The sequence below is a fragment of the Magallana gigas genome, chromosome 5 (genome assembly GCF_963853765.1).
Source record: "Magallana gigas chromosome 5, xbMagGiga1.1, whole genome shotgun sequence".
Classification (NCBI taxonomy): domain Eukaryota; kingdom Metazoa; phylum Mollusca; class Bivalvia; order Ostreida; family Ostreidae; genus Magallana; species Magallana gigas.
Genome location: NC_088857.1, coordinates 37604758 through 37619456, shown reverse-complemented (window position 1 = coordinate 37619456; position 14699 = coordinate 37604758). Strand labels below are relative to the sequence as shown.

The following is a 14699-nucleotide window of genomic DNA, read 5'->3' as shown; positions in this document are numbered from 1 at the left end:
AAGTCACTCCCTATCTTGTTTTATTGCCTACGCACTAAATGACTTAATCTACTTGGGAGACAAAAGGGAAGCAAAAAACATTGTTTTCTTATGCTACAAATTGAGTTTCAGGAAATCGTTTAACAAGGAAACAAAGGTATCCTTCCACCATGTTTCTTGTTATCAATCATTCATCCGTGTATTATTAAATGCATGAAGGTATATTAATGCGCCAGTACGAAGATGGGGGGTTTTGACCCCCATATAGGAACCAAGATCCCCAGTTCCAATATGTAATGTGATAGATGTGCCTAAAGATTCTATAATCACCTTTGTTATAAGTGTATCTCTGCTAACAGGACAAGGGAGATATTTATCTTTTTAAAAACTCGTAAAGAGGAAGTATTTTCCTAAAATACCTACCGGAAATAAATTACTTCCTACACGAGTTTGAGTTTCGAAGGGATCGGAACAAAATTGAAACGTGATTTTATAATCCAGTAGAAAAAAAACACATTTCATTTTCGAATTAAATTTCTACAGGAAATACGTTTATCCTTTGGAGAATATATTTACTATGATGAATTCAACTGGGAAAAAAAGCGTTTCTTCATCAGGAAGACAACGTTCGCGATCGTTCGTTCGTACGAATATTTTTTCGCGATTATTTCAGCAACAGTTTACGATCCAAATCTTAATTTATCGGTTGCACGAAATGTTTGTCGCTTCTGTTCTTGCACCCATTGAAAAGAGAACCTTTACAAAAGTGAGTTATAGATGAAAAAGATATATTTTTGCAGTGGCGTCGGAGGCAAATTGAAAGGGGGGTTGGCTTATCATCAGCAATTTTATCAAGCAAAAAAAAAAAGGGAAACTTTCCACAATAATGAAGTTCCAAATCCATAGGGGGGGGGGCAACTTTCAAAATTATGAAATTCTTAATCCGGACTGGCCCCTCTTTGCTACGTGTCAGATAGTTATGTGTAACGTGGCAAAAAATGTTGGGGTCCTTTGAGTTTTGATATAGAACCATTTGAACAAGAGCTTGAATTTGGGTAGTTGTGTCAATCGGCAATGTGCCGTAGGCCTGTCTATTTCATTGCTGGCCACTCAGTCTTCGCTCTTTAAAACCAACAAGATTTTTCTGGCTTTTTAGCTAGAACTACGCAATAGATGTATATTTCGCTTGAAACCAGCGTCATTTTAACGTTGTTTTGACGCGAGGAATAGATAGTTACATCCTACCGAAAGTCCAAGGCCTTGTTAAAATGGTTCTAGATAGGACAATTTTTGAAATGTGTTTGTTTTTAAAGAATCAACCCTAAGGTACCACTTGTGAGAGGTTTAGGTTTGTGAATGAAAACATCTATTGAGGAAGTATTTCAATTATAACTTTTTAAGAGATGCAAGTGCTTTTAATTTCAATTTCAAGGACTTCCTGTTTAAGTGGGCTTATTTAACGAACCCATTTAGTATCACATTATATAACTTGCTTAAGATACATGTATATGAGTAAACAATTTGTCAGAGCCTGTTTATTCACATATACTAAGTCCTTTATTCACCTATTAGTCACTATTCATTAAAAAGACACTTGTGACAGCTAATAGATAAAACTATAGTAATATGTTTTTTTAAAATGATACCATATAAAATGTATGTCCATGTATAGGTAAAAAACCTTGGGAAGTATACGTAACACGGTTCTCTAATAATTGTCTAAATGTCTGCTAGGGAATAGTAAAACTTCGAATAAAGAATGAATAAAAAATACAAATGTATGTTTACTCGTTTTAAGCTGCATATATTTATTTCCCATCAGAATGATATAAATACACATTTCATATTTATCTAATATCATTATTTCCTTGTAATAAAATAAATGTATTACACTTAAATCATGTTGAACACAAAATAATAAATTTTATTTAATAACAAACCGATGTACAAAAAATTATGTTTTAGTACCTTCGTTTCTGGAAAGCAATTCAAATGAAATCTATGGTAGAAACATAAGATTAACTAAATTGAAATAAAAGAAGAAGAAACAAATAAATATAGAAATTGAATGATAAAAAAAATAGCCGTAGTCGATAACCAAGTTTTACATCTTACTGCAATCTGATTAAAATCAGATCTTTGATCCGCTCCGACAAATTCGATGTCGCATGTAGCGAGAAGATTTAATCAAAGATTTAATCAGATTGTATCTTACTGTAAAGCCTTATCACAGTCAAAAACTAATTCGACTGACTGAATATATCCTACCATATCATAAAATTGGAAGTACACAATTATATGAATAATGCAAACATTTTTAAAGAACATTGGCTAAATCGGGTCATTAAGTCAAAAGTCTACATAATGATATAGTCACACGTAATCAGACACCGCATACTTAGACAGTGATCGGCTGGCCCCTGGAAGTTTTAACATCACTGCTTTAAATTGTTTACACTTGCAATGCATACTCCTTCGTTAAATTATAAGAGTTTTTGAAGATCATTTTGTTAAAGTACATGATTATAGCTGATGTTGTTAAACAAGAGCAACGTTCCTATGTACATGTATTAGACATTACAATTTGGATTGTTACATTACATCAAAATACTTTAAATTAAGGTGTGGAAAAGTACCTTATAATTTCAAAGTTTGGGGAGTTTTTTAAAATTATTCACTTTTAAAAAAAATTCTTGGTAAAAATTCGGATAAATCATTCTGCATTCATTAGAATGTTTGTATTCTTTAAAAGGTTAATCTGACTTAATTTCATCATAAGATAAGTGCCATTAGTACCCAGGAAGAATCTTTTTTTTTAAAGTATTCGTAAATGAAAATTTCTTTTAAATACTTACTGAAGTATAAAAATGCTTGCATATCAAGTTTTCAAATAGTTTGTGTTGGTCTAATCTAAACTTCAGAGTACACGAATTGATACCAGTATATAATACAAAGGCAAATTCGAACAGAAAACTTGAAATGCTCTTATTTTTACTTTCAAATTTTTTAAAAAGTATGTACTACTAGTATGTGGACAGAATCATGTTAATTTGTTTATATACTGGCCTTGATAAACCTCTAAACACATGACATGGAACACATGGAATGGCGTAGCAACAAACCAAGTTTGTGTGCCTTATCTTAAAGGGAACGTATTTACGTGGACCTGGGTTATATTTTATTTCATCAAAATCAAAATTCTTCTCAATGAACGAAGAGATCAGTTGATTCTATATGTTATTTACTTTTTGAAAGAAGGTTGAAACTGGTTGAAACTAATGCAATCTCAGTGGCGTCAGAAGCAAATTGAAAGTGGGGGGGGGGGGGCTAGACTATTCCTCAGAAATCTTGACAAACACAAAAAAAAACCCAAACATAATTCCCAAAATCATGAAAATCCTAATCCGTGTGTGTGCGTGTGTGTGTGTGGGGGGGGGAGTGTACCTATAGTTACCCCCAAAAAATTCTTACCTAGCAGAATATTTTAAAAAAAAAATCATGAAATTCCTATTCCGGGGGGGGGGGGGGGGGGGGGCTTAGTTTACCTATGACTCCAACTGCTCAATATTTCCATCTTTTAAAGGTAAATTTAGGAACAATTATCTTTGCTGCGAGAAAAAGTGTGTGTGTGGGGGGGGGGGGGGGGGCTGAACCCTCTATGATGCTATCTATGTACCTAATGGTTAGGTCTAACTTTGCAAAAAAAGTGGGGGGCTAAGGCCCCCCCCCCCCTAGCCCCCCCCCCCAGTTTCGACGCCTATGAATCTTTGAACATGACAATATCAATGGTGATTTGGTATTCACATGGTACTGATTGATAACAATAGCTTAAGGGACATATATTGCAACTGACAACATTTTTTAGTGTAAAGCACCGAAACAGTTTGAGCTCTGACAGCCTCCGAGCAACTGAACACACATATACACAAATAAAAAGTATGAAACGCCATAGCTGCCTTCTTCACATAATAAAGTACCATCTTCATATAATAAAGCACCATCTTCATATAAAAAAGCACCATCTTCATATAATAAAGCACCATCTTTACATGAAATAGCCACATAAGGCAGCAATGGCGTTCCGTAAAAAAAACATCGAAAGTTCATAGCTGCGGCTTGGTCACAACGTCACATTCTGATATATCTATATCAAAATCATTTGGCGTATTTGCGTGTCTTGATTAAGCTTCATTCCAAAGGTTCTAACTTTATTTCTGGAAAGTGTAGTGGTCGGAGGCCAAAGAAACTGAATGCGTTTTCAAAAGACAATGGTTGCTCTGGGTGTTTGGTTGTAATCTTGAAGTTCTGTTTTATATTTGCCACAAGAAAGTACATAAACATGTCTGCTACGTATTTTCCTATGCAGTATCGTGGCCCTAAAGTTAAAAATAAAGAAAATGGAATGAATACAAATAAATAAATCGAGACAAAATCCATTTGTTTCACTTTTTTCTGTCGGGAACTCAAGGCCAATCATCCATGTACTATTAAATTAAAGACTGGTTTTGTGTTTCTGATGACGATGGCAATTAATTCTACTTCTTTGTGGCGAGGAAAGACTCTACAAAAACCAATATATTGCACATGTGTAGTTTATCGCATCGAAACCGAGTATTTACCTTCTCCGTAAGGAATAAAGCAACCTTCTGGTAGTTGCCCCTCTCCATCGATTCCCAGAAAGCGGTCCGGATTGAAGACTTCGGGATCCTTCCAAAACTGTTTGTCCCGGCACGGAGCTTTGCATTCGATCATCATTAACGTGTCCTTTGGGACATCGTATCCCCCAACCTGGATGTCCTGTTCCGGATAATGGAATACCGTAAAGGTCACTAAAGCAAAATGTAAGTTATGAATAAATAACGATGTATACTTGATTAAACTTGATCCATGCGGGTTTTCTGTAGTGCAAACATTTGGGAACTTTCGAAAAGTGTGTACACGTACATGAACGGTAGGCTTTGTGAAAAAAAAACCACAAATCATTTGAGCATCTGAAAATTGATAGTAAAAACAGCCAAATGCAATATCCCTAATAAAGATATATCCTCTCTTTTCTACAAAAGCTTTGCCGGTTGAAGGTTCTGCAGTGGTTTAAAAAAGCTGGGGGAAGCAAGGACAATAACTGCAGAGGGCGGACATTCTAATAATTTTTTTTACCTCAGCCGTTAACTCAGGTGAGCTAAGAAAATTATACAAATTATACCATATTCGGGGATCTCTCGTGCTTTCTGAAATTGACACGGTTCAAATGTTTAAAGTTGTATTTCCTGTTCGTTTTACCGTAACAATACAATTGGGGGAGTACATGTATCGGTATTTGTATTTAACTCCTTTATGGTTTGTCCATCCGATTTTTTTCAGCCAGAGAGCTACAGATCTGCAGCTAATTTATCGGAATAGGAATATAGATTTTTATTTCCTATGTCACTTATAACCCGACAGATTGGTTAACAAGCCGGGTGTAAATTTTCGTACCACCTGCTGAAGCCGGGTGTAAATAAAATGTGATGTCACAATGCAATTATAATTGCACCTATAGATGGGTGAAAAATTCATGTTTAAAATTTAATTAAAATACATTGTTTATAATAATTAATTATTAAAATAATTAATTTGAACATAATTATTAAAATATGCTTTTAGAGAGAGAGAGAGAGTGTGTGCGTAAATTAGAAATGACAAAGATGATCGAGCAAAATATCAATCAATAGTTATGAAGTGACAAATCAAGGTCTAGTATATCCTTTAAATTTATGCTTTATGCTTAAAAACATTTTCACCGGGGACAACGATGTCTATATATATATAGAAAATAAGATGAATTAATGTAAAACATAGCACTGTATTCTAATCAACGTATGCCAAAATCTTCCCCGAATATAGCATAGGTCGTAATTTTGCTGGAGGCACGTTGAATAATACGTGAAATCGATCTATAAAACTTTCTTCAGGGTTACTCAGTGGGAATCATTTACCTTTAAGATTCGCCACTATTTTATTTTTCCACTAAGCTTGCGCCTGAGTTACCTTTCCGTTTCATCATATCTCAATTCATATAAATGATCATTCATTCGCATTTCAAAATATTTATTGCCTGTATGCAATTTCGTTTCGGTTTTTTACGTCATTCCTATTTGTAGACACTGCGCGCATGCCGTCGGCGGCAAAAGAAAGAATACGATCTATACTTAAAACGCTTTAAATAACACCAATACAGGATATACATGTAATTTAAAGACCTTAATATATTTGCCATTTTATGAATGATGGTGATTTCTTTATCTGCATCACCCCCATTAACTCTCTTTCTCTCTCTGTATCTCTGTCTGTCTGTCTGTCTGTCTCTCTCTCTCTCTCTCTCTCTCTCCCATTCAAGTCGCGAGCGGCAATGTCTAAACTCCGCCCTACTACAATCTGATTGGACAAAGGTCAGTCAAAACATTACGTTGAAACTTTATTGGAGTTACCGCCTATTAAAGGGGCATGGTCACGATTTTGATCAAATTCTATTTTTATGTTTTTATTATTTACAATGCTTTAGAAATGCATTTCGGATGATCAAATAAAATTTGAGAGTCATTCGTGGAGTTATAAGCAAAAAACAGGGCTCACAATTCTTTGTCAGGTAAACAAGGCTGGTGCCCTGTTTTTGTTTACATAGGTTCAATATACCATTAAAAAATCTTTTTCCAGATTATTTGTCCATCTTTTCCATTAATTTAAGCATAGATAAACAGTTCCTAACGTTTAACACATTCGTTTTAGGTTTAAAACTGAAATTTTTACTTCAACGTTCAAAATGTAAACAAACGGTTTGTTTACATAGCGAACTCGGTAACTCGCTTATAACTCAACAAATGACACTCAAAGTTCGGTCGCCTATTTAAAATGCCTTTCTGAAGCATCGTAGATATTGAGACAGGGAGAAAGTGACGGTGTATATGACATTTTTGGGGGAGGATGGGAGTGTCTGTGTTCAACATGAAGATAGTGCCATATTTCAAATCACCCAACAAATAGATGCAGTGGAGAGCGTAAGAATATTCCTCATTTGAAAATTCAGCAGTACAGGTGTAATAGAGCTTTTTGTTTTACCTGTAGCTGTATTTTGGTTGTTCTTTTGACAGGGTCCTGTGCCTGATTTAGAAGACTTGCAGCCAGGACGGTTTGTAGCTGCTCTCTACATCACAGAGACAGAGAAACTATGGAGCAGGGCAGAAGTCATAAGTAGGGATGGGGTAAGTTAAGAGAAAAAGTCGTCATTAGGGATCAGGTAAGTAAAAAACAAGTTTTTTCAGCAAAGAATGGGTTAAAAATACAAGTTTGCATCAGTAAGAAAAGAGTAAGTCAAGAACAAAATGTTATCAGTACATAAGGGGAAATGATACATTTTCATTAGAAGGGATGAGGTAACTGTAATTTTGACAATTTGAAAAAGGGGGGGGGGGTCGTTTTGCCTAACTGTCGTAATGGAATGTTATGCATGGAATTTATAATTGAATTACCTGTACATATAAGTAATCTTAACTTTACAGACAACAGTGGATGTTCTTTTCATTGATTATGGAAACAGTGGTTCCTGCTCCCAGAACTCCATACGGTTTCTTACAGAGGAACTGGCTCAGTACCCAATGCAGATCATCTATTGTTATTTACACGGAGTGGCTCCTCTAGAGGTTAGATGATGATGTTGATGATGATGATGATGGCGATGAAGTTCTTGAAGAATAATTTTTGTAATTTTGTAAAGACACTGGTATATGTGTTTGAACTATGGTATATTGTATACTGTATACAGTCATGTACAATTAAATAGCCTCGGGTCTTCCCAAAGTCTTTATTATCATAAGTATATACTTGTGGGTGATGTTTAAAGAACCCTTTTAATTCTTTGAAGGATGCAGAGACATGGTCGAAAGAATTTAAAGAGAGGTTTGCCGAGATTGTCACAGATCAAGAGCTGATTGCCATAACAAGAGATATCCCACGTTAGTCCCTAGATGTATAATACAAGTTTTGGGTTTTTTCTTATACATGTATTTATATTGCTCAATAGAGACAGTATTGTGTGGCAAGTCATTGGACAAAACTTTTGCAACATCTGTCAGTGAATTAATTGTACATGTAGAATTTTGTTTTCGCTTCTGAGGCTGACTTGTGGATTTACTTGTTCCTTTTCAGCTGATGGCACACACATTGTAGACCTGTTTTTGACCTCTGACCCCTCCACCAGCATCAACGACAGGCTGGTCGCTGAGGGTATCCTCAGGAAGCTTACGGACGAAGAACAAGATGTTGTCACCAGTGACGACGAACCTGGTACAGTATATACCTTCCTCTCAGATATCACTACAACAAATATTCTGGAATTATTTGAAATAATGGGGGACAATTTTTGTGGAATGCCACAAAAATAAATCCATCATTACTTCCACTTTAGCTTTATGCAGCGTAACCAATATACATGTATTTGATTAGAAAAAAGTAGTGATTGACCAAAAAAATGATCACATAAAAGTTTATGTTTTGGCATATCGTGTGATACATCTCTCATGTCTTGTTGAAAACATGATAACATTAATTATCCTAAACAGCACTTTGTAAGTAAGAAGTGCTGGATGTTGACCTGATGAGTTATTTTGTGTGATGTTTCAGAGGAGCTGGAGTTACCGACAGACACCAACCAGTGGGATATCTACGTCTCCTTCATTAACTCTAGTACCAACTCGGTCATGATTCGTCTGGTTGGAGAGAAGTATTCAGTATGTACATCAAATATATCGGAAAAATTTCATTTACTATTTGCACATCATTCTGTTTTCATACTATTAAAACTTCTCAGTACAATAGGTATTTCAGCACTTAACATGCCGGTTTTATGAACATGTGAAAGAGTGGCACTTGTTTATCCTTTCATCATTGTTGTATACTTATTGATCATTTATATCCAAAGAATATTGTTTTAAAGAACAAGAATATGCTAAAGAATACTGTAAATGTGGATATACATGTTTTCCACTATTAATGATACTTTACAACTAAAAAATGAATACTGAACAATATCAAAATCAATCGATGACCTTGTGTTTGAAGGACAAACTAGAAGAGCTGGAGAAAAAGTTGGAGGAGGTTTTCCACTCTTCAGAGGAGGATGTGGAGATTGCGGAAGGACAGGTGTGTGTGGCCTATGTGGATGAGCTCTACCACCGAGTCAGGGTCATCAAGAAGGAACCACTAAAGGTGGACAAACTTTTTTTAAACATTTTTTTTCACATTAAACACATATTGTTTTAATCAATACATGTTTACTCTAGATTTGAAAGTATTTACCGTATTTTCCCGACGACTCGTCGATGCGGACGACTCGTCGAATTGCTCATTTTTAGCCAAAATTTTAACAAAATCCTACGACACGTCGAACTTATCGCTTCAAAATGGTGTATAAAACTGCAGTAACATTATCAGTGTATGATGCCACGAGTCCCCGATATTGCTACCAATTATTATTAATGATTAACATTTAAACAATAACTCTTTATACTTATGCATCATATTTTCAAATACCGACAACATCTACAAAGTCGCTTGCATTGTAAACAATTCCCGATATCGCGTGTTATGCAAATTAAACTTACTTTGACAGAAATATCTTATTCCCATGCATTAAAATAATCACCCACTCTGATATGGGCAGCGGAAAGGGCAAAAAATACATTTTTACAAAATCAACGACAAACTAAATTCAGCAATCTAAAATAATATTATCAATGACCATAAATGCAAAACAAACAGTCTTCTTTGCAAAATAAATGTACATAAAAATCAACCAAAGGTATTTAAATACAAATCAAACACAAAAAGTAAAACCAACAGACATAAATGTAAAACGAACAAACATCAACATGAAACAAGCGAACGCACAAATAAACGCCAGGTGGCGTTTTTTGGGAAGCAATATACGTCATCGATTATTGGAATCCGGGATGGTTCGCACCTATTCTGTTTCGCCCTGAGATGTTTCCCACGTCAATGTTTCGCACCTGCCTCGGAGCAAAACATCTGACTGTATTATAATGTAATGTAATGGAGTGTTGATGTAAATAAAAATGTACATGTATATATAGTTAGCATAGATCTATTTTGGGGACCATTAAATACATAAATTACCGGTATCTGCTTGAACTTTACATTACCCAACTGCATCCACTATTTAACTACGATTTTTACCAGTCTTATTCTTATAGCAAAAGTGGGGTTAAATATTATTTCCATTCCCATTTATTTATTATGATTTATTTAAAATTATAAATAATATTTTAATGACCTGTTTATACTCGTACATTTGTTCCAAATTTCATATTTGGATGAAAACATATGTATAATCAAATATTGTACAGTCTTATATAAAAAAAAGTCATTTATTTGTTTCCCATAAACATGATGATATACAAATATCTGGAAATAAAAAACATTTTTAAAATGCTACAAGACATATGTACATTGTGAATTAAAATTAAGTGCATGTATCAGAATACTTCAAGCTTATCGACACATACATGTAGGCTTCGGAACCGGGGGGGGGGGGATGGCTTTTTGCAAAGTTAGTCCTAACCATTAGGTAAATAGCAGAATAGACGGTTCAGCCCCCCCCCCCCCCACTTTTTCTCGCAGGAAATATAATTGTTCCTTAATGTACCTTGAAAGATTGAGTCTGGAGTCTTAGGCATACTAGCCCCCCCCCCCACCCCACCCCCACCACGGATTAAGATTTTCATGATTTGGGGGAAAATAATTTTTAATGTAGGTTAGATTTTTTCTTTTGGAAGCATAGGTTTACTCACCCCCACCCTCACCCTCCTCGCCACGGATTAGGATTTTTATGATTTTGGGAATTAGGTTTTTTTCTCTCAATATTTCTGAGGATCAGTCTAGCCCCCCCCCCCCCTTTGTCAGTCATTTGTTGCATTTCGTATCACTTTAATTTTACTGGGTGGAAGTAATGCAAAATTTACAACTTGACATCTTTGTAAATTTTGTATTTACTGCCATCCGGTAAATAAACAATTTATAGAATAAAAAAAAGTCGGATAAAAATAAAATATTTAACGAGTTTGAATGGATAATTCCATAAAAAATGGATACAGGGGAGGGGGCGGGGTGGGTAATGTAAAATTCAAGCTGATAATTTATGTAATTAAATGATCCCCAAAACAGAGCTATGCTAACAATATAATATTTTACATTTGTAATTAACATTCCCAAATTTTTCATTATAAAAATACAGGTAATTCTCAAGTGAAAGACAGGCTATAAATGTTATTACAACACAGTTCACACCTCTTGATCTTAACCATATAAAACGACATGGCTTAATAAAATTAGTAAATAAAAATCCTAATCAAGCAAGAACGCTCTCTTGGCCGTGCATGAATAAAGACAAGCACTGTTTCAATAGTTTTTTTTAAAAACATATTTCAATTCTTGTATAGGTAATAATTAATTTCAGAGGAATGATAATACGAGAAAAATATCTAAATACAGTGAGATGTTTCGCTCCGAGGCAGGTGCGAAACATCTCAGGGCGAAACAAAACAGGTGCGAACCATCCCGGATTCCAATAATCGATGACGTATATATTGCTTCCCAAAAAACGCCACCTGGCGTTTATTTGTGCGTCCGCTTGTTTCATGTTGATGTATGTTCGTTTTACATTTATGTCTGTTGGTTTTACTTTTTGTGTTTGATTTGTATTTAAATACCTTTGGTTGATTTTTATGTACATTTATTTTGCAAAGAAGACTGTTGGTTTTGCATTTATGGTCATTGATAATATTATTTTAGATTGCTGAATGTAGTTTATCGTTGAGTTTGTAAAAAAGTATTTTTTGCCCTTTCCGCTGCCCATACTCTGACCATCGCCAGTGTATTCACCATTACGTAACCAGCCACCTGTTGACTCGGCGCGTGGTCAATGTTTGTTTAACAATTTCCGATGCACCTGTCTCATGTCTGACTTCAAAGGGGGATCTCAAGTGCAGAAAGCGGAATATATTGGGTTGATCAATCTCATAGACGGCTCGGCTTCGCCTCGCCATTATAAGATTGATCAACCCAATATATTTCTGTAGTGAATCAGTAACTAACCCAATAAGTAATAGTAGTGACTGGGTAGGGGATGATACCTGGTTAGTAAATTTCATACCTATCAATCCTTCTAGTCATTATTTTCTGTCTTTTGTAAATGTGGTTGATATTAGACTTTCTTACTGTATAGAATTATTTCAGGGTTGGAATTTTTATTTCTGAATATAAAATTATATTGCCCACTTCGTTTTGCCACACTCTTTTTAATTTTCAATGAAAGGGATGAAGAAAAGATAAACAGAGTTATCTTGCTTTAAACACAACTGTCTTTGAACATTATGCATTTACTGTATATATTTGTCATTGGGCAAAATAATTTTATGCCAATTTTCTATGCTTGTTCCTTCAGTTACAAATGTTAGTCTAAGATAAGATTGCTTAGAAATTTAATCTTTAAATATAATGCAAAATAACCAGGTTATTCATTTCGAAACACAATATTTTTGTGCCACAGATACATGTGTATTTCTGGCTATTTAATATATTTCAATTATTACTCATTGATTTGATTTTCTAGGCTGCGGTATACATGGTGGACTTTGGAGAGTTTATTGTGATGAGTATAGAAGACATCAGACTGCTGCCTTACTGCTTTGCTCAACTCCCACAACTAGCATTCAAAGGGAACCTATTTAGTAAGTCATTATTTCACAAATAAGTATTTCACCTCATGGTGTATGTTAAAAGCTGTTTACTGTATACATCCTATTTCTTTGATTTTCTCCCACATACATGTACATGCTTATATGATGTCGCTATGAAAAGTCCACATGTTTAGCAACATCTGCTGGTAAAATACACACAATGCTGATTTCAATCTGATTGGCTCAGTGTTTAGTCTCAATATATACAGAATTCTACAGCTTTTGGATTATAAGAAATAAAGATACAAGTTAACATTGTGAACTTCCAATCCTAAATATCCTGTAATAATATAAGCATATACAATTTTTTCTTCAGGTATTAAACCAACTAAGGAGAGTAAGGTATGGAGCGAGGCAGCCAAGTACAAGTTCCTCCAGATGGCTCACAATAAAAGCCTGGTGGCCTTGAGCTGTGGGACAGAGGATGTCATGGGTCAAGAGGTCACTTTAATGCGATTGGTGGATACCAGTCAGCAAGATCAAGACATCTGTCTGGATGACGAACTCTTGGAGATGGGAGTTGCGGAAAAAATTAGACCTTTATCTTGAGAGATTGTTAAAATCTTATGATGATAATGAATCTGTTTCTCATAAAACTGATTGAATCTGTATTTCAGTTACTTTAAGTGACACTTTCATAGGCTTCATGCAGCATGTGGGCGTGTGTAATAAACATGAAATTGGATCTTTTGGCAAATTATCCAAAATGCTTCTCTGTTTACTGGCCTGTGTGTGTATTTTATTGCTGGTGTTACTGTATATGCCTCTTATGATACACTATATGCTAACAGTGCTATCATTACATGAAGTGTCTTGATATAAAGGCGTATCAATACAAACAGTACCAGGTATTTTAATCTGACAGATTTTTTTGTTGGATTTAGATTACTGATCTGTACATAGGGCTTCTTTTATTTTATTTTTTAATCATCTTTTTTTTTAAGCTCCTCGTATCAATACTTTATGTTTATCTTAAAGAGGCTGCTTCAAAAGCACCATTTTATTTTTTCATTGTTTCCTGTAATATGGCTACAAACAAAGCTTTCTTGTAACTTCCTACCTCTCAGTTCATGTCAGAAATTGTCCCAAAATTTATGTGCAGAAATATTAATCCATATGATATATTCTTTTTTTCAAAATGTATAACTGGATAAACTAATTTATATAGCTTATATATTTGACATTTGCTTTATTTTTGTGTGATAAATTTGAGTGTCATACCTGACAAGCATGAATTGATGAAAGATTTGAAATTTTGCCTAAACGGTACAGTACTAGTGTATACGTGTTCAATAAGTTGTTCATTTATACACGGTGGTAGAAATATGCTGTAATTTACCGTTGACATTCTTGACCGTTATTTTGCACTTTATTAACCTTAGTGGGATAGGAAACATTGTGTTATTGATTGTTGAATAAATGCAACCTTTGTTGGAAATTAAATGACTGGTTTCCTAGTTGTTCCATTGTAAGTTATATTGTGTACATGTATGTTTGAAAAACACTATAGGTGTGTTTACAAAGGAGGGTTATCAAAAGTCCCAAGTTGTTGAAGATTCTAGGGAAAGATAACATTAATTGGTCAGTGAATTCATTGGTAATGCCCCCTCTATACAGTATAACTCAAGCTAACTGAGAGTGATACTTTTTTTTTTAAAATTCACTTACCTTCAGTACATGTATCACCAGGGCCTTGGCTAATCAGTTGTTAATGAAGTAAACAAAATACTTATTACATGTACATCCAACTAAAAAAAATATCTACCAGATGTGCACGTAAAAATACATTTAATTCAAGACTTCAAGCAGTAAACGGTCACCATCTGTGAATGCTGGGAATGGATAGGCAGAGGGACCGATACTTAAACTATGAGGTGGTTTTACAAAGGTTGAAGCTTTTTTCAATGCAGAAATATATTGAGGTGTTCAAAG

General features: G+C 34.7%; 2 protein-coding genes across 3 annotated transcripts in view; one reads left to right on the top strand and one right to left on the bottom strand.

Moving 5' to 3' along the window:
• Positions 1-3514: 3514 nt before the first annotated feature.
• LOC105334667 (cytochrome P450 2B4) overlaps positions 3515-14699 on the bottom strand; it is a 37325-nt gene continuing 26140 nt past the window's right edge. The window contains exons 7-8 of one of the 2 annotated variants that reach the window (XM_066084963.1): positions 4599-4808; positions 3515-4355 (exon numbers count right to left, since the gene is read on the bottom strand). In XM_066084963.1, coding sequence (XP_065941035.1) covers positions 4168-4355; positions 4599-4808 — 398 coding nt within the window. In that variant the 3' untranslated portion in view covers positions 3515-4167. The remainder of the gene's footprint in view (positions 4356-4598; positions 4809-14699) is intronic. The other variant, XM_066084966.1, reaches the window with a different exon arrangement.
• LOC136275525 (RING finger protein 17-like) lies at positions 6759-14210 on the top strand. The gene is made up of 9 exons (XM_066084989.1): positions 6759-7013; positions 7107-7217; positions 7515-7655; positions 7877-7967; positions 8161-8298; positions 8635-8741; positions 9073-9219; positions 12641-12758; positions 13084-14210. The coding sequence occupies exons 1-9, from the start codon at positions 6921-6923 to the stop codon at positions 13314-13316; spliced, it is 1179 nt and encodes a 392-aa protein (XP_065941061.1). The 5' UTR covers positions 6759-6920; the 3' UTR covers positions 13317-14210.

What these genes read in the sequence shown, in the direction of transcription:
- LOC136275525 (XM_066084989.1), top strand. Translation starts at nt 6,921, where the DNA reads ATGACATTTTTGGGGGAGGATGGGAGTGTCTGTGTTCAACATGAAGAT. An exon ending in CATAACAAGAGATATCCCAC is followed by an intron (nt 7,968 to 8,160) that starts GTTAGTCCCTAG and finishes GTTCCTTTTCAG; the next exon opens with CTGATGGCACACACATTGTA. An exon ending in TGGTTGGAGAGAAGTATTCA is followed by an intron (nt 8,742 to 9,072) that starts GTATGTACATCA and finishes TTGTGTTTGAAG; the next exon opens with GACAAACTAGAAGAGCTGGA.